Consider the following 24883-nt stretch of genomic DNA (forward strand, 5'->3'; position numbering starts at 1 on the left):
CCACATTGGGCCACTTTCAGTTCTCATTAGATTCTTTGCCATGAGAAGATGGCATCAAATTGCCATTAGAATTTTAATAATCTACGACTGTTTAAAACCTCTCTGTTTAATGCAACTTAAAATCATCAGGAAGTAGAACAGTGACTTGCAGTCTCCCAGCTAACATTTCCTTGGATTGTTTAAAGAAGAAAGCCTTCATCAACTGTTAAATCTCCAAGCTAGAGGTAATCGAGGAACTGCTGGAGTACAGCTAATGTACATGTTTTTCATCCTCACTGGAAGCCACCCTGGGGAAGGACATCTCCTTTTTTCAAGCAGAAGCAGCCACTGATAATTAAGCAATTTACCAATCGACATGATAAAACAACTCCACATAGAGTTTTGCCAGAAAAGTTTTAAAAAGGCATTCTAAACCAAAGAGGAGACCTTTCCCACACAACAGTGTTCATGAAGCTGGCACTCTATAAAATGTACATAGCTACATTTACCTGACATCATCTATTGTCCAAGAAGACTAGATGTGTATGACCTAAACACACTTCAGTTTTCATGAAATCACATAATTTCTCAAAATGATTAATTCAAAGATTGTGGTCAAGGAGCTTTTGTTTTTACAATATGAACAGTAATGACTGAGATAGCATAATATCATCTGTAACACACCATCTTCCTCAGCTGTATCTTGAGGCTTTGATTTCAAAGTGAAGATCTTTCTCAGTTTACAGTTAGCCGAGATGATAATTCCATCCAAAGACTGGAAAACAGCTCCTTTGAATATTTCACTGGTGAATGCTACCAAGTCAATGCACAAATTGCACCACTAGAATAAAGAAACAAAATATTTTTAGTGCAATCCTTACATAAACTATTGCAGTGTAGTAAAAATGATAGAAACATAGTAATTTAGGGCTGGCAGGGACCTCGAGAGGTTATCTAGTCCAAAACCTGTGCTGAGGTGCTATAGCATACCTAGATGACCACTTGCATGTTTGTCTAATCTATTCTTAAAAACCTCCAGTGACAGGGATTCCACAACCAGAAACCTATTCCAGTGCTTAACTATCCTTACAGTTAGAAAGGGTTTTTTTAATATCTTAAATCTCCCTTCCTGCAGATTAAGCCCATTACTAATTGTCCTACCTTCATGGAGAACAATTGATCATGATCCTCTTAACAACCTTTAACATATTTGAAGACTGTCTAGTTCTCTGCTAACTAAACTTGCAGTACGGGATTGGACTCACTGACAGTTTTCCTTTATGCATAATATTTCACTATTTTAAAAATAATCTGTTACCATTGCGGTAGTTACACATGCAACAGTCATTTATATATACAAACTAGTAATTGCATATATAAAATTGGTGACTGCATGCTCAAATGAGCACAATTATCCAGGGTATCCTCACAAAGATATTTTTGCAGACACAACTGGAGAAGCAAATTATGAGAAGCATTTGTTAACTGCAAGTGTTTGGATACAAAGTTTGGCTACTTTCAATACTTTAAAGGTTGTTTAATTTCACTGTAGCTTTTTAACTACTTTTATAGACTGTGCTTAAAAACTTTGGTAACTTCTTATATCAAGATTTCTCCCCATGAATTGCAAGAGGTGCTGTCCCCTCACATCCTCCAAAACAATGGTACACGGTGACTAGTAGTCTGTCTGCATTAGGAAACTGTACTATATTTAAACAATTTTTTAAAACTATTTAGTTAGCTAACACAGTGACACCCACGACTTTAACAACAAGTTACGTTCCGCATCATGTTAGATAGTTATGACACAATACTGAACTTGTCCTGTTCTTGTCTACATTCTGCAAAGTCAAGGTCAGCATTATGTTAGCTAACTGGATGGTTAAAACCAGTGTTAAATAGTGTTTAACTACAATGCAATTTCTTAGTACAAACAAGACCTTGGTGATTTTTTTTTTTTTTTACCGAGTGGAAGAATAGACAGCCAAAAATTGTATTATGGCACTAGTCTCTTATATTACTCCAATAGCTTCTGCACTTTTGTCAGGTTCAATTTCATTCTAAGAGAACTTAACATCTGTGCATAAAGTTGATTTTTGTACAGTACAGACAAGTAGTTGAACATACATCATGTTGAACATAATGAAAATCAGTATTTCCCTAGAAAAATAGAATTTAAAAAGGTCCTATTATATATAAATAAAAAAACCCCCAGTATCTACATGCCAAATGTAAAACATATGGTGGGGGGGAATTCAGTGCACAAATTAATTTAATCCCAAGTAGTTTTAAAAGAAAACTGCATCCATTATTTTTCTGCTCCTGAATCTGAAAGTTCAAAAAGGTCAGAAATATATATTAGGAATAAACTGTGCAAGTTAATGAAAACACAATTTTAAATTATAACGGACATTTCTAAGTCTACTACTGGCGCAGTCGCCTTGCTGAAGAACTGCAATCATTTGTAAAAATGGCACTGCAGGATGCCTATGTATGAGAATGTAAGGCACATTACATCTGGTTTCAACACAAAAGAAGAAGTGTTTGGAAACAGCACTGAATTACACATGACAAAAATACAATCCCTAGTGGATAGAGCTGTGCAGGGTTCAGGACTGGGACTCAGGAGACCTGGCTTCTATTCCCAGCTCTGCCACTGGCCAACTGGCTTGACCTTGGGCAAGTCACTTCACTGTGTCTTAGTTTGCCCATCTTTAAAATGGTGATAAATGATACTTACTCCTTTGCAATGTGTTTTGAGATTGACAGATGAAAAGTACGATATAAGAGTTAGATGTTAAGGGACTAAAAGTTCAATAAAAATATTGGGGTTTACATTTGAACACAGTAGATATCACTATTAATTACCAGCATCTATATAAATTTTTTTAAAAAGAAGTCATGCAACCTTGGCCATGGAGAAAAGCAACCTTTTATTACTAAAAACAAACATGCCCCTCTTTAAATATCTGCTACAATTAACAGGCAGCTAACCATCAGATTTTTAAAAAAATGGTTAAGTACTCACGATGCTCACAGAGTTCAGACCCATTCTTGAACAAGCAAATTCTTGGCTGTCAGAGGTTAAGGTTATTAAAACATTTTGTCATTGTATTTGATCAGAATATTGAGTCAGATCTTTGATGAAAGATTTATTATCTGAATGAAACCCTGTAATTGAAGTTCATATTCTGATTGAATTTAATTTACTGTACATTAATGCATACTTTAGTCTTGACACATTAGTGTTAGCCTGACACCAAGACCAACTAATTGAAATGGTATTGAAGAAAAATAATTTATTTCAATGGATCTTGAATTAATGACTACTTCAGTGGTATGGCCTGGTACATATTCTGTTCTTAAAAACAGCTCTTGCCAGAAAGTAGAAAACTACGGGAAGTTAGAAGTAGAAATTAACATAACTGTCTTCAACTAAATGATAATAAAATAACCCCTTAATTTTAGAGTTCTCTATGAAATATTTTTTCTTATGTCTTATATCCTGTAGCTACCTGTGTAGAATTCTATGTAAAAATAAGTGACATTTCAAAATAGGCGCTAATGCTTAGTCGGAGTTCCACTAAAGGTGATAAAGTTAACTTCAGGTGAGGGTGAGAGAGAAATGGAGGGCTGCCAATGAAACAGAATCAGTAAGGAAAACCATGTTTCAGCAATGTTGAGGAGATGTAGGGTGACCAGATAGCAAGTGTGAAAAATTGGGACAGGGGGTGGCAGGTAATAGGAGTCCATATAAAAAAGCCCCAAATATCCAGACTGTCCCTATAAAATTGGGACATCTGGTCACCTTAAGGAGATGGAGCTTGTAAGAGATCAATAGGTCATGAATGGCAGAGAGCTTGGAAACGGAGCACGAATTCCAAATGTATTGGAAGGGAAGGACAGCAGGTGGGAGGACAGACAGCAGCAACAGACAGCAGTTAGAGAAAACAGAGCCTAAAGGACAAGAAGGGAGTCCAGGGTAGTAAGGAGACGAGATGGTTGTGGGTTTATATGCAGAGAAGGTCATGAATAGGACTAGCCAGTAGCTATGAGAAGACAGACAGAGAGAGGGGATGAAGAAATCTGTGAGAAGAGAGAAAGCACCAAAAAATAAATGGATTGTGAGAGAATAGGAAGAGGCAAAGTTTTTACAATAGATATAGGGCACCAATTATAACAGATCCACAGCCTCCTCAGATTTTGATTATCACTCAGATCTTCATAGTGGTAAGGGAGACAGAACTCAGATTCTTCTCTTCCACACTATAAGCAGTTCTGATATCAAGTAGAGAACAGTTATACATAAAAATATCTACACGTATGCAATATCTGGTGCGTATGCAAGCGTATCTGTTCAGTTAGACAAAGCTCTCTTTCAAGTGTCTTGAATCAACAGGATTTTATGAGGACTGTAAAGTGAGAGAGAGCGCGCGCGCGTGCTTTACAGACCTGATAAAATAAAATATATATATTAAGTCTTCTGATACAAACAGAAATATTCTGTTCAACCGTACTTTAAGTAACATATCCAAGATACCTACTATTTTGCGTTTGATCATAAAAAGAGGAAGTTTTGCATGCAGAGGGGTTACAGACAACTCCTTATGGACCGTTGATAAATACAATCTTCTTTTAATGTTTCCTAAATCAGTTACCCTGTAAAGAGAAAGGGGGGGGGGGGGAAATGAGAAGAAATGGATCTTGGTCAATTCAATAACCTCTATCTTTGGGCAACCACAGAAAACTTTTATTCATATGCAGAACCTTTATATCAGGGATAGCAAATGGGGAATTTAAGAATTCTCTCTTTTACAAGATAAGTAATAGGATTTTTCTCAAATTCAAACTTAGTGGCTACAGACCTGCATATATAAAATCACTTTACATGTTAATTTTATTTCAGAGCTCTACACTCTTCGCTGGATTTCCACAGCCCTTCAGCCTATGAAAGAATTCAATTTGTATGAACTCAGAAGCCACTAGCCTCTAATAATGATGCTTATTTTGGTCCCTTAAGCTTGTGTTATCTTGGGACACACTGTCACCTACTAAATAGGAAAACATTATGGGCTTTCTTTTCCTAAAAATGCACCTGTCATTTTATATAGGCTCTTTGTTGGCTTAAAGATAGACAAAACATTGTCTGCCAGTTTCACTTCCTCAGCACATATCTCTAAACTTGAATGATAATAAATAAGTTTATTGCTCACTATTCAGGTCATCTCCCAGTGACACCAAGGAGACTGAATTTGAACATCTGTAATAGGTTTAGACCACAGCCATGATCAAAGCTTAGGTTTGCTTAAAATTGATAAAGAGGCTCATTTTTATGTTCTGCTTCCTTCAGGTCTCAGGTGTAACAGAACAGGCTTAATATATCCTACCTGTCCCACACTGTTATACTGAGAACTGATGTTACCTTAAAGGCTATATTTTATACCTGGAAATCAGGATTAATTCATTTGATATTTTAAAACACCTTTATTTCTATCAGACTGATAATTTTCTAAAATTTACAGCCCCCCTAAGAAGATGACGATTCATTCTCTCTGTCAACTTTCAATCAATGTTTAGAGTTTGATTTTTTTTCTTTTTAAACCTACTTAGTAAATGTGAAATCTAAATGCAGTGTAACAGTTTCAAATGGTAAGAAACTGTCCCTCACATGTGTCAGGTCTTTCCCTTCTGTTCTGCAAAATTTAGGCTTTGATTTTACAAAAAAAAAAAGACTACAGTTTCTAGCTCTTTGTTAGTGGTGAAGACAACCTTCCCAAGGTAAACTAAAACCTATCAGCTCCCTCAGAACTGCGAGAGCCTTCAGCCGTCTGAACCTCAGCCTGTTCTTCAGACATTGGCAGTGGAATAAGATAAATCTGTATAGTGACTCTGAACATAACGTTAGGAATGCTGGGCAACTTTTGAAAAATTTCCCTAGTGTAAATAGAACTGCCTTCTCCTCAGGTTAGACCATCTCTCGGGTTCAGTGAAGAGAAGGCCTAATAGTGTGATGGCAAACCCCATCTCTCACCATGCCATGATGGTAGCAGTTATAATAGTGCTACTGGGCTTGATACGGATGCTGCAGCCTCACTGCAACATTGAGAATGTTAGTAAGTAGTCCCCACTAAAGAAATATCCAAAAGGTGTGACATCCTTGTCCAAGTTTCAATGATTCATATATAGATAATTCTCTCTCTTAAAATAGTTCTGGTCTAAGAACATGAGAACAGCCATACCAGGCCAGACCAATGGTCCATCTACCCCAGTACCCTGTCTTTCTACAGTGGCAAATGCCAGGTGCTTCAGAGGGAATGAACAGAAGGATCATTGAGCGATCCATCCCCTGTCGTCCACTCCCAGCTTCTGACAGAGAGGCTAGGAACTCTCAGAATATGGTGTTGCATCCCTGACCATCCTGGCTAATAGCCACCGATGGACCTATCCTCCATGAACTTATCTAGTTCTTATTTGAACCTTCTTATAGTTTGGGCCTTCATGGCATCCACTGGCAACAAGTTCCACAGGTTGACTGTGTGTTGCATGAAGATGTTTGTTCTAAGCCTACTGCATATTAATTTCATTGGGTGACCTCTAGTTCTTGTGTTGTATGAAGGAGTAAACAACATTTCTTTATTCACTTTCTCCACACCAGTCAAAATTTTATAGACCTCTATCATATCCTCTTAGTCATTTCTTTCCCAAGCTGAAAAGTCCCAGTGTTTTTAATCTCTCCTGATATGGAAGCTGTTCCATACACCTAATCGTATTTGTTGACCTTCTCTCTTCCTAGAATAGTTTTGTAACCTCACCAGAAGCTGCTCCCTCTGCAGCAGCCCCCACAGAACCCCATCCATCACAGAGAAAGGAGCTACACTTATGGGTTGGGAAAGCAGAATTCACACCCTTGCTGTTCTTGTTGTTTGGCTGGAGGTACTTTTATGTAAGCCTAGCTTCCATTGGCTTACATAAGATCAGGTTGTTGGTGTCTACAGTCGAGCAACTAATAGGAGAGGCCACTAGCTGTAATGACTGCATTACTTCAGCAGGAGAGTGAGTTTGTGTGTGTGGTTTTTGGAAAAAGGGGGGGGGTGAGAAAACCTGGATTTGTGCTGGAAATGGTCCACCTTAATTATCATACGCATTGTAAAGAGAGTGGTCACTTTGGATGGGCTATTACCAGCAGGAGAGTGAGTTTGTGTGTGTGTGTGGGGGGGGGGGGGGCGGAGGGTGAGAAAACCTGGATTTGTGCTGGAAATGGCCCACCTTGATTATCATACACATTGTAAGGAGAGTGATCACTTTAGATAAGCTATTACCAGTAGGAGAGTGGGGTGGGAGGAGGTATTGTTTCATGGTCTCTGTGTATATAATGTCTTCTGCAGTTTCCACGGTATGCATCCGATGAAGTGAGCTGTAGCTCACGAAAGCTTATGCTCAAATAAAAATTGGTTAGTCTCTAAGGTGCCACAAGTACTCCTTTTCTTATTACTTAAACCAGTGGTTCCCAAACTGTGGGGTGCCCCCCCCTTGGGGGGGCACATGGCAGGGCTTGGGCCAGCCCCCACAGTGGGCAGGAGGGACCATCACCGAGCTCCGCCACAGTTCTGTGCCACCCCCAGCCCAGCTCTGTGCCCCAGCTGCAGCTCACTCCACCTCCTGCTCCATTCCCAGCTCAGCTATGCCCTCATACCTCTCCACCCCCAGCCCAGCAGTGCCTCTAGACCCAGCTCCTCCTTCAGCCCAAGCTCCTCCGCTGAGCAAACTGTCCATAGAATCTCAGGGTTGGAGGGGATCTCAGGAGATCATCTAGTCCAACCCCCTGCTCAAAGCAGGACCTATCCCTAACTAAATCATCCCAGCCAGGGCTTTGTCAAGCCTGACCTTAAACCTCTAAGGAAGGCGATTCCACCACCTCCCTAGGTAACCCATTCCAGTGCTTCACCACCCTCCTAGTGAAACAGTGTTTCCTAATATCCAACCTAAACCTCCCCCACTGCAACTTGAGACCATTACTCCTTGTTCTGTCATCAGCTACCACTGAGAACAGTCTAGATCCATCCTCTTTGGAACCCCCTTTCAGGTAGTTGAAAGCAGCAGTCAAATCCCTCCTCATTCTTCTCTTCCTCAGACTAAATATGCCCATTCCCCTCAGCCTCTCCTCATAAGTCATGTGCTCCAGCGCCCTAATCATTTTTGTTGCCCTCTGCTGGATGCTTTCCAATTTTTCTGCATCCTTCTTGTAGTGTGGGGCCCAAAACTAGACACAGTACTCCAGATGAGGCCTCACCAATGCCGAATAGAGGGGAATGATCACGTCCCTCGATCTGCAGGCAATGGTCCTACTTATTCAGCCCAAAATGCCATTAGCTTTCTTGGCAATAAGGCCACACTGTTGACTCATATCCAGCTTCTTGTCCACTGTAACCCCTAGGCCCTTTTCTGCAGAACTGCTGCCTAGCCATTCGGTCCCTAGTCTGTAGCAGTGCATGGGATTCTTCCATCCTAAGTGCAGGACTCTGCACTTGTCCTTGTTGAACCTCAGATTTCTTTTGGCCTAATTTGTCTAGGTCCCTCTGTATCATATCCCTACCCTCCAGCATATCTACCACTCCTCCCAGTTTAGTGTCATCTGCAAACTTGCTGAGGGTGCAATCCACGCCATCCTCCAAATCATTAATGATGCTGAGTGTGCAATCCATGCCATCTGCTGAGGGTGCATTCCACATCAGTAATGGGGGGAAGCGGAGCATGGACTGATTCCATTATTGGTAAGGGAGGGGCACAACAGGAAAAGCTTGGGCACCACTGACTTGAACAGAGCCCAATCTTACTTACTTAGTTAACTTCACAATTCCCAATGGAGAGTACTGCTCCCTGTGAAGCCAATGGCAAAACATTGTGAGTAAGACTGGATCAAAGTGAGAGCCTATGAGTAAGTTACTCACACTTTTCCAAATAAGTGGCAACAAAAACATAATAGTACCCCACATCTTTAAAGATTTGTTTGCAACATATGTTTAAAAGTAATAATTTATCCTGTTTTATTCATTTATGTCTTTTCCCTTCTGAAATATGTTACGGCAGCAATAAAGAAGCCATTGGCATGGGTGCAACTCCGTGATATCCAAATGTGCACTGCAAAGCACAGTCATTTAGATAATGATGACCATTTTATACCATTAGCTGTAAAATGCAAGAGTTAAATGTGATGGTTTCCATGATCATATTTGTGGTATAAACAGTAATCCACTGAGATGTGATTATAATTACACCGGAAGATTATTTGTTCTTTCTTGATCTAAATTGTAAATCAACACATACATATTTATATTCTGTTCAGGGACTACATTTGAACAGTCAGAGGTAGACTTGGAGAAACAGGCATTGCTTAATATGCTGTCAAAGTAATTTATTTTGGGAAACAAACGGAATTGTTAAAGATTTAGTATAGCTTTTTATACTTTTATTACAGTACTTTTTGCGGGCTATAACTAAACTGAGAGGTCTGAACAGTTAACACATCCATCAAGAAGCTCTTATTTGGGAGAATGCAGATACTGAGCGATTAGAATTTAGGAATCTTATTTGCAAAATTACTTGTATGGTACGTACTGTGAAACTCAGCCTTTATTTTTGCTATCAAAAACAAAACCCATGTTAAGCCTATGAACACAAGAAACATCTGCATTATGCTCCTTGTACTCATGAAAAAAGCCATATAAGAGTTAATGTGTTTTTATTGTGTCTGTGCTTGAGTATTCATATTTAAGGGTCATACATGTGATAGAAAAGTAATGAGACCACGCTGAGGGGAAAAAAAAAATGAAGTAGTCAACAAGAAAAAAAATCAACCTCATTTATAATATTCCTGTGATCAGCAGGTGCATAACTCTCCCAGCTATGGTCATTAACGACATTCATTTCACACTTAACATCTACATTTGCAAACCATTTGAAAGTAAAATTACTTTTCAATTCAATTTTCAATTCTATTTTATATCTTCAACTTTGAGTGACTATTTTCCTCACAATGGCAACTATAGCGAGAATGTGAGTAAATGGTGAGCGACTACCCATGAGTCTAGACAAACTCATCTACTCAGATTACCTATTCACTTTGCTACTGTATAGACAATAATTTACAGCCATTTGTTAATGTTCACTTCAAGGCTTAAATGAACTCGAAAAAAAGCTGATGTTAGGCTGCTGAACGGATGCTTCATTTATTAGACTTACTTGTTCTAAATATGAAGCTGCTTCCTCTCTTTTTAAATGACTCAACATGGAAACTTAGCAGGTAGTGAAAGCAAATCTTCTTTCACTAATGTGAAAAAGGAACTCCCATATAATTCACTGTTCATTTAGAACTTTGAAACTTTTGTTCTGAAATCCGATAGAGAGCCAGCTAGTAAAACTTTAGAATTATTGGTATGAGGATACAAATGTTTAGTTTTAATATTTTAACAGCACTTAACCCAGAGATGAGCTCATCACCCATAGATCATAACGTGCTTTATAAAAAGGTAGGTTAGTAGCATCATCCCCATTTTACAGAAACCGAGGAACAGAAAGGTGAAGTCACAGTCACAACTCTCTCATTCAGCAATAGTTTATATTTACTTAGTGCCTTATTTTATGCACTGTGTATAACCTGATGTCCCAACAAGCTGTATAATGCATTAACTGGCTGTTTGAAGACCTAAAATCCAAAGCAATTTGGTTCCGTCCCTATCACAGATGTAGTTGTGTTGACAATCCATCAGAATCCTAAAACTAAAATACTCAAGATAGCTGATAAGTGACAGATCTAGTGAACTCCAGTTACAAATAGGCACCTTGTTCTTTACATCATGAGATCTCTCCTCCATGGATCTCATACCTATTCTTGAGAGAATAAAAAAATTAATATCCATAAAAAAACAGCATCAGTGGAAAGTCTTAGAAAGAGACTCAAATCCCACAAAGCGGAGTGTCTAGAAGGAGTTGACACATAGAAGCCCTTTGAGAATACACGCAACTATGAAATCAAAAAGAGGGGGCATTTGTGAACCCTCCCTATAAGCTTTTTTAATCCATTACATCAATTTAAGGTAGGACCTGAAAGCATGACCCTGATACAGTTACTAAACAGGAGTAATTTTCTGTAAGGGTGTTGTTATCACTATTCTCACAACTTCGTATATTGTAAAGCCTTTTGATGAATAACTCCAAACACTTAATTCCTTTTACTAGCTGGTTTCCTTTTTAGTGCCCCACCTTTACTACCTTGAGAACAGAGCCCCCTGATTACTTGAAGGCAAATTCTACTACCTGTGCTGAGCCATACTATGTACGTTTAGAGTAAGGGTTATTTATGCAGGAGGAGAGTGGGGGAAGAGAGCGTACTTGCTTACATGCAATAATTCTTCACTGAACATATGAGTTGTAATTGAATCACATTTTGAGTACATGCTGATAGCACGAACCAAGGCTGTAACTCTTCAAGCTATACTGTTTGGAAACTGTATGGGGACTTTGAAGAGCTGGTCTCGGGAAGAGGCTATGGCAGGATGATTATGGAGGGCATAAAACATACAAAGGGAGTGGGTGCATTACTGAGACCTTGGGGAGGCTGCCAGAGGCAAAGGAACCAAGTGGAGAATGGGGCTGGGCAGATTTAAAATAAAAAAAAAATAAAAATTAAAAAAAAAAGGTGGCCCTGTGAAATTATCAATGCAGCTTTACCACATATACTCTGACAGTTTTCATAATCACTGAATTTGGAGAGAAAGTGTTCTATTAATTCATTAATATTAATTACTATATTAAATCAGACAGTTTCAGGAATCTGTTAAATGTAAAAGTCACAGGAAAGGTTTCTGTTAAAACAGGTTTATGGTCAAATGATTAATATTTTTAAAACTTGAGAATATAATGTAGACGGCTATACAGTTCTGACAGCATTTTACTAACTTATCTCCCATTTGAATGATAAGCAGATTTTAGAGAGATCTAATCTAACTTTCTGAAGGAACATTACTATGTAGTTTCATTTTCTGCAACTGGAAGCATATATTTTTAGTACTATAAAAATCAGCTCAAAAATATGTTGCGTTAGTCCTCTGCTTTGTATTTTTTAAGTAAAACAAACATCCCCAAAAGTCCTTCAGCATGTTTAAACATATAAATAATCAGGCGCTCAAATACATCTGTGATGGTGGCCACATGAATGCCCATATAGAGATACAAACAATGGATCTTTGGCAAAACATAATGGAGAATACACATTTGGTTTTGGTTTGGCAGATACTGACCACTGGCACAGGACTTAAGACCATAAGGTTATGGTCGATGCTACAAACCTATTAATATAAAATGAAAATATTGAGATCAACAGTAATGTGGGTTTGGTGTTTCTGGGAAAACTAACTCCTTCAGATTCATCTTCACATTCATCTCTCTCATTTCAGTTTATTAAATGAGAGTTTGAAAAGGATTTGTGCATGTGTTGCTTTGGTGTACTGGGAATCTACTAGTCTTAGCATCTTGAGCAACATGGTAGCAGCTCTGCCTATATACCACATAAAGCAATGGGAAAGATTTCCACAGCTTTTGGAAGCTACTGGAAACAAGAGTGTATAATTTTGTAAAAGATTGAAGATATACATAATATGCAGAGCTAGGTTTTGCCAAACAATCATATCTAACATCTCAAAGCATATTAGTATTATGTACATCATCTTGTTCACAGAACCAATGGAGTATTGATCACTTTTCTAAGTTCACCTGCTTTTAAAAAAAAAGAAGTCCTCTTTACAATCAATTTGAAATTAGACATCTTTGACCAAAGTAGTCATATCTGTGACCAGACTCATGTCTTTTGTGTGTGTTAAAGAGTTCACAATAAGGTTAAAAGGCAGCTGATATGAATGAATGACTTATCTACTGAAAATTTCCAGTAATAATCTTGCAATATATTTACTTTTGCTAACCCCACTCCCCAGGGCAGACTGCAGTGTATCAGCCACTCATCACAGGCAAAGGGGTTTGGACCTGATGCCTCTGTCTACCCGTGGGCTGCCTCCTTGCAACCACAGTGCCTAATAGGCCCTAATCTAGGCCTTGCAGCCGGGGGGGTTTCCAGGGGGTTTCCCCTGGCCTTTCCCCCTCAGCCCTGCTCCACTCTAGGTATCCCCTCAGGTCCCTGCAGCCAGGCCCTTCCTTCTCTGAACACAGAGAGAGACTCTAGCTAAGCTACAGCCCAGCAGCCCCTTTATAGGTCCAGCTGCGGCCTGATTGGGGCATGGCCCAGCTGTGGCCATTTCCCCAATCTGCCTAGCTTCTCTTGCCCTCAGCCCTGGCTCTCTCCCAGGACTGGCTTTTAAGCCCCACAGGGCAGGAGTGGATAACCACCCCACTACAATATATATATATATAGCTCAGCTCAATGCCTCCTTTCTTGGGTTTCAAATATTTCCAAATTCAATTTTATGGCACAGTGATTTGCTTTTTTGAAGCCTGGCTATCTGTGTCAGATAATCTAGGAAAATGTAATTCCACAAAATAGCTTTTACTTTATTCAGTACAGACAAGATGCAGTAATGAGTGTAAATGTGTGCAATGTTCAGCACATGCATCTCTTCCAAAACCTAGATTGGTTATGCCTAAAAATGTGGCTATTTATGATTCTAATTAATTTTGTTGGTTCTTCTCTTTCATTTATTGGCTGCTATCTCTTTCATTTTGTTCTCCTCTCCGTAAAATTATCTTTTCACAAGACAATCTGTCCCTTCAAGTTTAAAGACAAAGAAAAGGTTAAATTCATACCTGTGATATAATACTTCTGTAAGTACGGTGATAATTCTTCCACATAAGTTGTGTTTCAGTTCTAATTGCTGAGAGTTTTTCTATTATGAATTGCTAACCGACTTGTCCTTTAAACAGCCATACTACGTTGTTGTTTTTTTACTAATACTGCATCTTCAAGTTACAGATTCAGCACATTGATTTTAAAAAACAGAATTCAATCGTCCTTCCATCTTGCATTAAACTGAACCACCAACACAGGTTACATAATAAATAATATTTTTTTCCTGTGGAGAGTCCATGTTAAAGAATAATTTTGTTTGTGGTATTATCAGAACATAATCTGACAAAAGGATATTATGAGTCATACCAAGCAAATTAAAGAAGTCCATTATAAAAAATTACCTCTATAGCCCATTGAAATGAACAGCATACATCTTATCAAAGGAGAAGCAAAACATTTCATATTTCAACTCAAAAGTGCTTTGGGATATACTTCATCAAAGATGAAATTCTATTGGTTACAATGTAAAGATCTCTAGGGTAGTTTTGAGACTATTAGATAGGAATATGACAACACACAGAGATCATGACCTTGATCCTTGGGTTGGGCTGAGCTGTGCCTGGCAGAAGACCTGGGGAGATGGGGGAGGGAGGGAGGCTGGAAAAGTGGCTGCTTACTACCTTTATCACCCGATAAAGTCTACTCTAATTTAGGCTGGCTTTAAATGGCTCCAAGCGGGTGTTGTGCTAGCTGTGAACTGCCAGAGTGCAGTGCACTCTGGCCAAAACACCCCAACTATAGCCCAAACGCTGTAAGAGCAACCATGGAGGATCAGTAACCTGGAGGGGGAAGCACTCTTTCTCCAAAGCTCCTTATTCCAAAGCTGACATGGAGCTTCTCTTAGTGCTAAACTGAACTCTGTGACTTTCACTGCATCATAGCAGTGACCACACAGAAAGTTAGTGCACTGTAGATTCACACACTGGCTTGCCATACACTAACTCGGTGTACAGACAAGCACTCAGGGTTGGTCTGGAAGCAGTGGTGATTTGGCATAAACAGAAACAAGTATGTGAAACAAGTTTGGGTTATTGCGTTTTTGTGCATCATTCTACCCAACTGGACCGTACATGAATGGTAATGTTCGTAACGTATACATTTTTCAGACACCCTATCCCCTGAAGGACCCAAAAGAGAATGTCCCCAAAGAAGCATATTTGAGGGACTGACAGGACTTTATAGCAGAAAGACTGGGAACATATATTTTCTCCCCCAATCTATTTACATCTGATTAGGATTATGGGCCATCATAAGCAAGAATTTGATATTTAGATTTTTTTTTAAAAGTACACTTCATAGAGACAGCAAGGTCTAGCAATAAGCACTACAATATCATTAACTTCATAATCAAGCTACATTTGCACTTTACTTTAAGGATTAGTGGTACTTTTAGTAAATGATGATTGTTAGTCTAGAATCTAAAGCCTAAATGGTGTAAACTAGCACCTTGAATATATTTAATATGTTGTATTGGGAGCTACATACATTTCAAGGCAGGATGTGGAAGTGGAAACATATAATAAGAATTTTAGTTTGAAATGGTTCTTTTTATTTTTTTGAGCCAAGGACCTAGAGTCAAGTCTAGGGTAAATGGCTTGGACCCCAACAGAATTACACAGGGTCTGAATATGGATCCACAGTATTTATTTTCTAATATGACACTAAGCAAATTACTGATTACCTCTTGCAACAAGAGGAAATCTCCACCTAAGAGACTGAAGTCGCTGGCAGATCTTCTCTCAGAGGCAGCAAAATCTGGGACTATACCCTTCTCCATTCTAAAATTAGGATTTAATTGCTATTACAGAAATGAATTTAGTATGGTGGGTAATAATGTGCATAACATTTTCATTCTTGTTCATTCCTTCATTGAAAAGAGTTCATAACCGTATGTTGATTGCATTCTCCTGTTTCTTTTATTGTGCAGCAAAATTATTCAAATCAAGGTTTATATGCTCAGTTGCCCATTGTGTTAACCCTCCCTCATTCTCAATTTTAAAAAATAATCTGATATGAGGCTAGTTCTACTCTGATATGAGTGGAACTATTGTGAACTCATTTTTGCTCTGGTCTCTTTAGATGGAAAGGGGAAACGACGATCCCAAGATCCAAGTAGTAAATTAAATGGTTTTGTCAAGTGATTTAAAAAAAAATACATTTTTGAAATTGTTACTGGATACATTTTAAGTCACAATCCTCATCTGTGCTGAGCTCATGCTGATAGCCTGCTCATACAGATCAGATTGCAGGACTAGGGCCATAATCTGTAGCATAATTTGAACAAAAAACCCAAGGATTTCTCCACGTCCCCCTCCCATTCAAATTGTATCCTAACATCTACTCCAGCATATGCTATTTATGTTCAGTTTAGCCTGCCGTAGAAACATTGTTGCCATTTCTGTTCATACCGTAGCTAGATTTTATGTATTTCTACAATGTTGTTTGTTGTGGATTTTTTTTTAAATTTCACAATTACAAGGCAGTGGGATTTTTTTTTTTACCTCTGAAGTCATAGTTTTAATTATTTATATTTCTGTTTTGTTCTCTCATGCCATGCATTTCACAAATAAATATTCAACCTTTCATATATTAACCTATATTATATCCCCCCCAACAATGGAATTTATTATTGGTTGTGACATTTATTATTGGTTGTGACACATTTATTTTAGAAGAGTTGTAAGTTTTACACATGATTGTAACCTTAGATTTCTCCTAATCTGTGTCTTGGCATAAAACTGCCTTATCTATAAGGTGCAAGAGAAAACACTCTCCTATACAATGTGAAAATATAATAGCATGTACAGATATTTAAAAGAAAAGAGACCCCTTATACCTTTGGTGTTCAAAAATAACTGGATTTTTTGAAGTTCTCTAGCAATAAAAAACAATCATTTAAAAATAAAGCTGTTGATACTGGAATATTGTTCATTTTTTTTTTTATTGAACAAAAGGAACAAAGAAATAGGAGCAGTTTTGGGCATATTTGGGCATAGAAATAGGAGCAGTTTTGGGCATATTTGGGCATAAATATTTAGTTAGGGCTTTTAAAATATGTTTTCAACATGTGAACAAGGCAATGATCACACACATTTTGGGAGTACTTGAAAACTCAGGATACATAAAGTGCTTCACAATTATGTATCTAAACAACCAACGACCTCGCTTATTACTTCTAGCCTTGTCTCTGTGGGTATATGAGTCACATTTTCTGTTTAATAGTTTTCAGCATGATGGCACTCAGTAGCAAAGATTACTGTGAGACCAAATGAGAAACACCTGAGTGGGCCGGAGGCATAGACCGCTATTTAAGCATGCAATTACAATTTTCACCCATTGCAAAATATGATTACTTGTCTAATTACATGTCAAAATAAAGTTTATGCATTTCCAAATTATAATTTGCTCTGTTTTCTTTAAAAGCACTTTTTGGGATGCTTTCCCCCCCTCCTATATAACAAACTAATGAGAAACAAATATGATCGTAATTTTTTGCAAATTGTTTTGGGGCTAAAACAATATATACATTTGAGAACAATCAGAAATAAAGGGCATTTTAACCTTGCCAGTAGGGTAGACAGTAACTACAAACATCCATTCCCAGGATCTCTACCTTCTATAGGATTGTGGCAGCCAGGAATCTTTACTTTACCATTCACACTCTACTCTGTCCCCTTCGCTCTCCAGCACCCCCAACTCCAACTGCTTCACAACACTCCCATGCAAAACATGCTTCTGTCAAATCTGTCTCTCTCTTTGTTGATGATGATATAGACACCAACAACTGTAACAGTCTATCTGAGCTCCAGCACTAATGAATACAAATTATGCTTTCTAAGAGACCGCCAGTATCACGGACATATCAGATCAGGCAGCATTCTCAGATAGAGCCACATGACAGCAGAACATAAGAATGGCCATACTGAGTCAGACCAATGGTCCATCTAGCCCAGTATCCTGTCTTCCAACAGCGGCCAACACCAGATATTTCCAAGGGAATGAACAGAACAGATCTGTAGATACAATTTGGCATCAGTGGCACCTTTTGATCGAAAAGATTTTAGGAATCAGAGGACCAAGTAAAAATATCTTTCATACAAAACAGGAGATTCTTCTGAGTCAGGCTCAAGTTTAAACCAGATTAAGCAGATTTTAGTTTTCAGCATTACACGTTCCTTAATGTTAGCCAGTCTAATATCCAAAATGTGAAAAAAATTACTTGTTACAAAAGGCACAAGGTGTTGACATTTTGCTATTTAAATTTACATTTGGCAGAGTAGACGTAAGTGTGTATCTGAGAAATTATTTCCAGCCTTGATGTGACAGTCTAGAGCTCTTAGTAGGTCATTTCCCCCACATTTGTTTTGTATCATAAGCTTTTAACAGACTGCACTGAAAATGAAAACTGGAAGACAAAGCCTATTTGCACCTATTAGCTAGTGGTTAATTAGGAAGAAAAGGCAACTTAGGTTTACAAATGATAATATTAAACAAAACTATCATGCTTCTATTTTTGTTAAGTATATAATGGAGAAAAATAAAATATGTTTGATAATAATCAGTCCACCAATTCAAACAGCATGGATTAGAATAGGATACAATACTTATGATGTAGTACATACTTTCTGGTGGTAGTCAATTTGCCTAGCAACTTTTATTTACAATGTTGTAAAGTACATGCTGAGAGAAGTTTTAAAGCATTTTATCAGCAACTTTCTTGAACTGTCCCCTTATGATGGCTACTTCACAGTTGTGTTCTCACTAATATTCTTAAACCGAGGACACTCTACAGGGAAGGGAGCAAAGCTGATGTCTTTCTCATAGGTACAACAAACGAAACACTGGTGGGAAGGGCAAATGTAAGCATGCAGATAGGGACCTTTCTAGTCTGTGGAGCAGATACAACACCTGGAATAATGACCTAAACCTTATATTTTCTACCCAGAAAAGGGTCTGCATCTACCAATACTGGGGAAGTGCAGATCCAATATAGGAAAAACCCTCTTATGAATTTGGAAATACCAAGAAATAAAACTCCAGGCCCTGTTCCTTGAAATAAAGGCAAGGTCATTCTCTCTGGAACTCAAGCTAGGAGAAATCCCGGGGTGAAACCTCAAGAGAGAGCATCCAAAGTTCTTCCCTACTCTTAAATTAAAAAACAAAACAAAACTAAAACCCAAAACCATTGCAGTAAGACTCCTACAGGAGGAAAAGACCAAGAAGATCACAAAAGAGTATGGTCAGTAGAACTACAGATGGGAAAAGGGAGAGTTTCTGGTTGGGCGAGTCCCATCTATGTCTACAGTTTCTTCTATTGGAGAAGTGAGAACTCCTAGCTCTGAAGAAACCTCCTGAAAGAAGAAACAAAAGAAGAGCAGGAAACAGGAAAGACGATAGAGATACCCCTCTGTATAAAACCTAGGTGAGTTTCATAGTTACAGAAGGGAGAACAGATAGTGTTTCTCAGTGACTGTTATTATGTCTTAAAACAGCTTATTTGCTTGGCGTGGCAGGAAGGGACATTTGGACTTAAAGCCTCAGTTTGGGTTCCAGTACCCAAGTCACAAATCCAGACTTTGGTGGCAGTGCTCAGAGCCCTAGCTGCCAGCCATGTGCTTTCAAAAACTGCATTGTACTAAAGAAGTATGTTCTACAGATTCCAAAAATAAACTTAATAACTTGCTTTCAGGCCACTGCCATGGACACCTGAGGGGATGGTTTCTCCAAACTCTTCTGAATGGCCCTTGAAACAAATTTAAATAGTATAGCCACTTAAGGCTAAAACAGCCCAATATAATTCTGCAAGTTAGTTCAGACTGTATATCTCAGTTATATCTGGTATGGAAGTTATTGTGTCTGTTGATAGAGTAATCTTGGAACTGTGTGCTTGACAGAAGACTCCACATGGCAAGCTATGAGAAATGTGTCTGAATCCTCTGAAAAGTTGAGGCCCTGCCTCACAATTGTGGGAAAAACAAAGACTTGTCCACTGAGACCTTTCTTGTTCAATAATGGCCAAAAAGTGAGATACCAAGTGCCTTTTCAGAGCAGCTCTGTTAAATGCTTATCCACTGGACTTTGGAGGACTTTCTATGTCCAGTGAAATTAGGGCTCAGCCAATCATTTATTATTCAAATAAAGCAGAAGGCCTCAATTCCATATTTGTATAATTTTGTATCTGTTTTACCCCACTCATACTCCCTCTTGGATACATTCTAAAAACTGGACAAGGACTCAAATTAAGGACAGAAGAAAAGGAAGCATGCAGAGTACACTAAGCACCTCTTGCAGACAAATGAAGTCTGAGGGAACATAGACTGATTAATATATCCAGGAATCTACTCCAAATGCTTCTGCATTTGGAGGGGACATGAGAGCAAGATAAATCCGGCAGGAAAACCCCCTGGCTTAAAGAAGTCTTAGACCAGGAGGACTTAAGAAATAAATAAATTATTGCTGAGAAGCAGCCTCACTTACACTTGTCAGAGGAAAAGTATCTCAAAGAGGTAGTGCCTACCTTAGGTAGATAGAGAAGAGAAGTAGAAATTGTTGACTTCTGAAAAGAATGTATAGTGCTGAAGAGCAGAGGTTTCATTTATAGCCAAAGGCTAAGCCTGGACGTGTACAAGGACACAGAGTTGGACAAAGGCAACTCTAAGAAGGCACTCTCCTCTGATATGTTAAAGAAAATTTTGCTAGAAAGGAGGTTAGTTAGAATAATCTCTAGAGTAAAATATTTTATTTGATTCCTCCTCCCCATCCCCTTTCCCTTATTTTTCTTTGGATGACTCAAAGGAAGACAGGGTTAACATGGAGAGGAAAAAATATGACTTTGGCATAGGCTTTGAGCTGTCAGGATGACGGAAACTAAAAGTCTGAGGGAAATGTGTAGGACGGTTCCTTTATACTAACCTTGAATGACAATTTCTTTCAATTTTGCTACCTGGTAGGCAAATCTATAACGCTGTCCATTAGTATCTAGTTTTGTATGATGGGGAAAGGGGAGGAGACTAACATGTAGGATGACCAGACAGCAAGTGTGAAAAATCGGGACAGGGGATGGGGGGTAATAGGAGCCTATATAAGAAAAAGACCCAAAAATTGGGCCTGTCCCTATAAAATCGGGACATCTGGTCACCCTACTAACATGCAACTTCTCTCATAGTTTCAACCTGTCTCTTCTATTTTAAAAATATATTCCTTTTATGCCCTTCCAATCTTCCAACTGTAGCCCCTGTATTTCTCTTACTGCAATGACTATTGGGTCATTATGTTTAGCCACCGCTTTTACTCTGAAGATACTGTTTCTACAGAGGAGACTTAAGAGGTTGAGATGCAAAAAGTAGTCTTTCTTCCTCTTCCCTATCACTCTGAAAAGGTCTCCTCCACATAGATATATTTTGTAGCCAGGAAATAAGATTTTCAGACCCTTCAGTAATACCACAGGTTTTGCTTAAGGTTTTGTACAACAGAACTGAAAAAAACCCAGGGGAAAGGGATAGCTTAGTGGTTTGAACATTAGCCTGCTAACCCCAGCGTTGTGAGTTCAATCTTTGAGGAGGCCATTGAGGGGTCTGGGGCAAAAATTGGGGATTGGTCCTGCTTTGAGCAGGGGGTTGGACTAGATGACCTCCTGAGGTCCCTTCCCACCCTGATAGTCTATGGACCGGATGATTCTTAATTTAAGAACACCTCATAAAAATGCAACATTTGAACATATTCACAGACAAGGGAAGAGTGAATGTGATCAAATGCCAAGAATTAAAGGCATCTATCTCCAAAGGGAAGCTAAGAAATTAATTCTGAGTAGGAGGAAAAAAGTGTTCATCTTCTTTAAGACTACATACTAATCACAACAGAGGTTCATTTTTCAGCTGTGACTGTGCCTATTACTATTAATTCCATAATAAATTGCACTGATCCTCACACACCCGCCAAGCAAGACAAGTCGCAAGTGTTCATTGGGATTATCAGGTTTCTACATTGCTACCAGATTTGTGCTGCTGCCTCCTTCACAAGGGCAACAGCAAGGGTTTTTTTTCCTACATACAATGCCTGGGAATGAATGAGCTAATCTTTTCCTTAAATTATAGAAATAAATGTACTTAATTTACTTCAAAAAAAAAGTTGTTTCCACATTTCATTCTTATTTCGCAAAATCGAAAGAGCAAGCTACATGCTATTAAAAGTTAACCACCAGCTTCTGAATTTCAAATGGGTCTCACCAGGTAGATCTGTTCAATGAACTTTTACCTTCAGCCTGTTATCTAAAATCTTCAATGCTGTCAAAAGTAAATGATGGAATGATTATCTGTTTTCTGCTTCTAATTTTACAAGGCCATTCCAAGCTCAACAATGCTAAACATGAAATTTGTATTCTTTGTTGCACTATATCTGAAAACATGCTATGTCTTTACAGCAAGCATGAATAATTTATCATATCACTGTCCTCAGAACTACAAGACTAATTATGATAGCAAACAATTCAAGTTTTAAGTACATTGATAGACAATTAAAACCTCATTAAACCTTATCAATTATTTCAGAAAATACCTTAGAATATTCTAGCTCTAAAGTGTTTAAAAGCCAGAAAATTCTAAGCTAAAGTTTTTTTAAAAACAAAACAAATGCTTGAAAGTCTGGAAATCTGGGTCAACACACAACCTTAACTCTGCCCCTGTATTCTGGCACCCTGTGCACCATCCTTGCGAAGTAGTTAAGTATTACAACCATTTTCCAAATTTTTTGAAACCATTCATTTGTAATTGTCCACAGGCTATGAACAGTTTAAACTTCATATAATCTTGTGGTTCTTCTATACACTAAGTAGTCAGCAACCTTTGACTGCACATTTCTTATATACCATCAAAGATAGGTCTGGAATTTTAAACTCCATAGTTTAAACTCCAGAGTTTGAGTTTGCATAGTTCCTCTGGTTTTATCAAATATATACAAAACAAACATATTCTGAGCCACAGGATGATTTCTTACATCTGAATCTTTGGATAACACTACATGAAAAGTCGAGACATATTATCAACTACCTCACCTTCAAATATGCTTTATGTAAAACGTTCTTTGTGAATTTTTAATAGCTGTACTTTATGGTACATTTCTTCCTGTCCCATTTTTGCATACAGATGGAAATGTTCTGAATCTAGTTTGAGGCTGATCCCCTTTTTCGTATTCTGTTCTGTGATTGATCTGATCACAAATAAGAAATTCTTCAAGGCCATCCATCACTCGTGGCAGCAGCTGAGCTAAACCTTCTAACTTGCTGCTACCAGCCAGTCATGCGAGATTCCTGTCATAAATACTGAATGTGCAAACAACTGTTTAAATTAGCTGTCCTATCTGTTTTAAAGCAATTTCAGTGGAAATACAGGCTGATATTTTGTATGGTGGCATGAGGTGGAAGAGACTGAGTTAACATTTGTCGCATTAGGAGTCAATGTGTTGGTCTGGCTGGCAAATATTTAAATTGATTAAATTTTTTTTAATCCCTAAACATAGAAAAAAAATTAGAACTAAAGCAGCAGAGCATGTAATTTATGTATCCTTTTTGAAGCAAATAATAACAAGGCTGTTAGTAATACTGGGTACAGCCATCTGCTGTAAATATAGTAGCCAATTGCTTAACACTCAGTTTTAGAAATTTTGCTACCTTTTTGAAATAACAAAAGTAGCTCAATGTTTGGAAAACATTTGGGTAGGAAAGAAAACAGCATCTGGCTTGCACTGGCATTCTTGGTAAATGCTCCAAAATATGGGGCATGTGCAGGTGCGAGTAATTCTGCTGCTTGGAGTCTGACCAAATGTACACACATTCATTCTTTTTGAAGTACTAACTATGATGCCAGTCATTTGTCACAATTTATAACAGATGGTTTTATTTTACATGTCAGTTTTCATGTAAGCTGTGAAACTGGCAAATCATATTATAATTGATAAGTTCTACAACAAATAAGTAAACCTGTTCATGTGAGAAAATGCATAACACAATCCTAGCAGAAAGGCAACATGACATGGGCAAGTCACTTCACTTTTCCATCTCAGTAGCATTTTCTCAATTTTATTTTAAAACCTCAATTCTTCAATCTGTATTATGGGAATAATAATATTTACCTGCTATCTTGCTGGGGTAGTATTATGACTAATAGTTGTAGAATACACTTGAACACGTGAAATGCTATAAAATGCTTAATAGTGAAAATGAGTTTGAAAAGATCTACTAGTTTATCAAGTCCATCCCCAGGAATATGGGGTGGGGAGCCTATGGCCCGCAGGCTGGATCTGGCATGCTGCTTGATTTCATTCGGCCCGCAGCAAGTCTCCATGCTGCGGGCTGGAAGCCCCAAACCTTGGCACTCCCTCCGCGGGGCTGGAGCCGCGAACGCTGGCTCACCCCTCTACAGGGGAAAGCTAGGGTGCCCGGCCATTACAAGTCCAGTTGGCTCAGCGTAGCTTCCAGAAGCAACCATCATGTCCCTGCATCCCCTAGGAGCAGGAGCGATCAGGGATGCTCCGCACGCTGCCCCCTCACCCAGTGCCAGCTCTGTAGCTCCCATTAGCCGGGAACTGTGGCCAATGGGAGCTGATGGGGCAGCACCTGTGGGCGTAGGCAGCGCGCACTGCACAGAGCCTCCTTGCCCCTCCACCTAGCGACTGGACACGGCAGCCACCTCCGGGAAAAGCGCTGTGCCAGGGCAGGCAGGGAGCCTGCCTTAGCCCTGGTGGGTCGCCGACCGTGAGCCACCTGAGGTAAGTGCCGACCGGAACCCACACCCTGAACCTCCTGCCGCAGGTCGGAACCCCCTCATGCACGCTAACTCCCTCCCAGACCCCCCCCGGCCCGCCAACCCTCTGCCCCAAGTTGGAACCCCTCCCTGCACCCCTCATTTCTGGCCCCACGCCAGAGCCTAGGGGAAGCCCCAAGCCTCTGCTCCCCCCACCCCACCCCACCCCCCGCAGGGCTGTGTGTGGCCCACTACTGATTTTTAATGTGGGTCAGTGGCCCTGATGGAAAAAAGATTCCCCACCCCTGCTGTACAG

General features: G+C 39.0%; 1 protein-coding gene across 21 annotated transcripts in view; it reads right to left on the minus strand.

The window, feature by feature from the left end:
• Positions 1 to 24883, minus strand: part of CFAP20DC (CFAP20 domain containing) — a 170456-nt gene that overhangs the window by 113808 nt on the left and 31765 nt on the right. For all 21 annotated transcript variants that reach the window (XR_012159748.1, XR_012159747.1, XR_012159749.1 and 18 more), the window contains 2 exons: positions 4524 to 4638; positions 664 to 820 (listed from right to left, as the gene is read on the minus strand). Coding sequence is in view for 17 of the 21 variants with exons in the window: in XM_073350929.1 (XP_073207030.1) it covers positions 664 to 820; positions 4524 to 4638 (272 nt within the window). In the remaining 4 variants the exon portion in view is untranslated. The remainder of the gene's footprint in view (positions 1 to 663; positions 821 to 4523; positions 4639 to 24883) is intronic.

Source organism: Lepidochelys kempii, chromosome 7, assembly GCF_965140265.1.
Source record: "Lepidochelys kempii isolate rLepKem1 chromosome 7, rLepKem1.hap2, whole genome shotgun sequence".
NCBI classification, from domain to species: Eukaryota; Metazoa; Chordata; order Testudines; family Cheloniidae; genus Lepidochelys; species Lepidochelys kempii.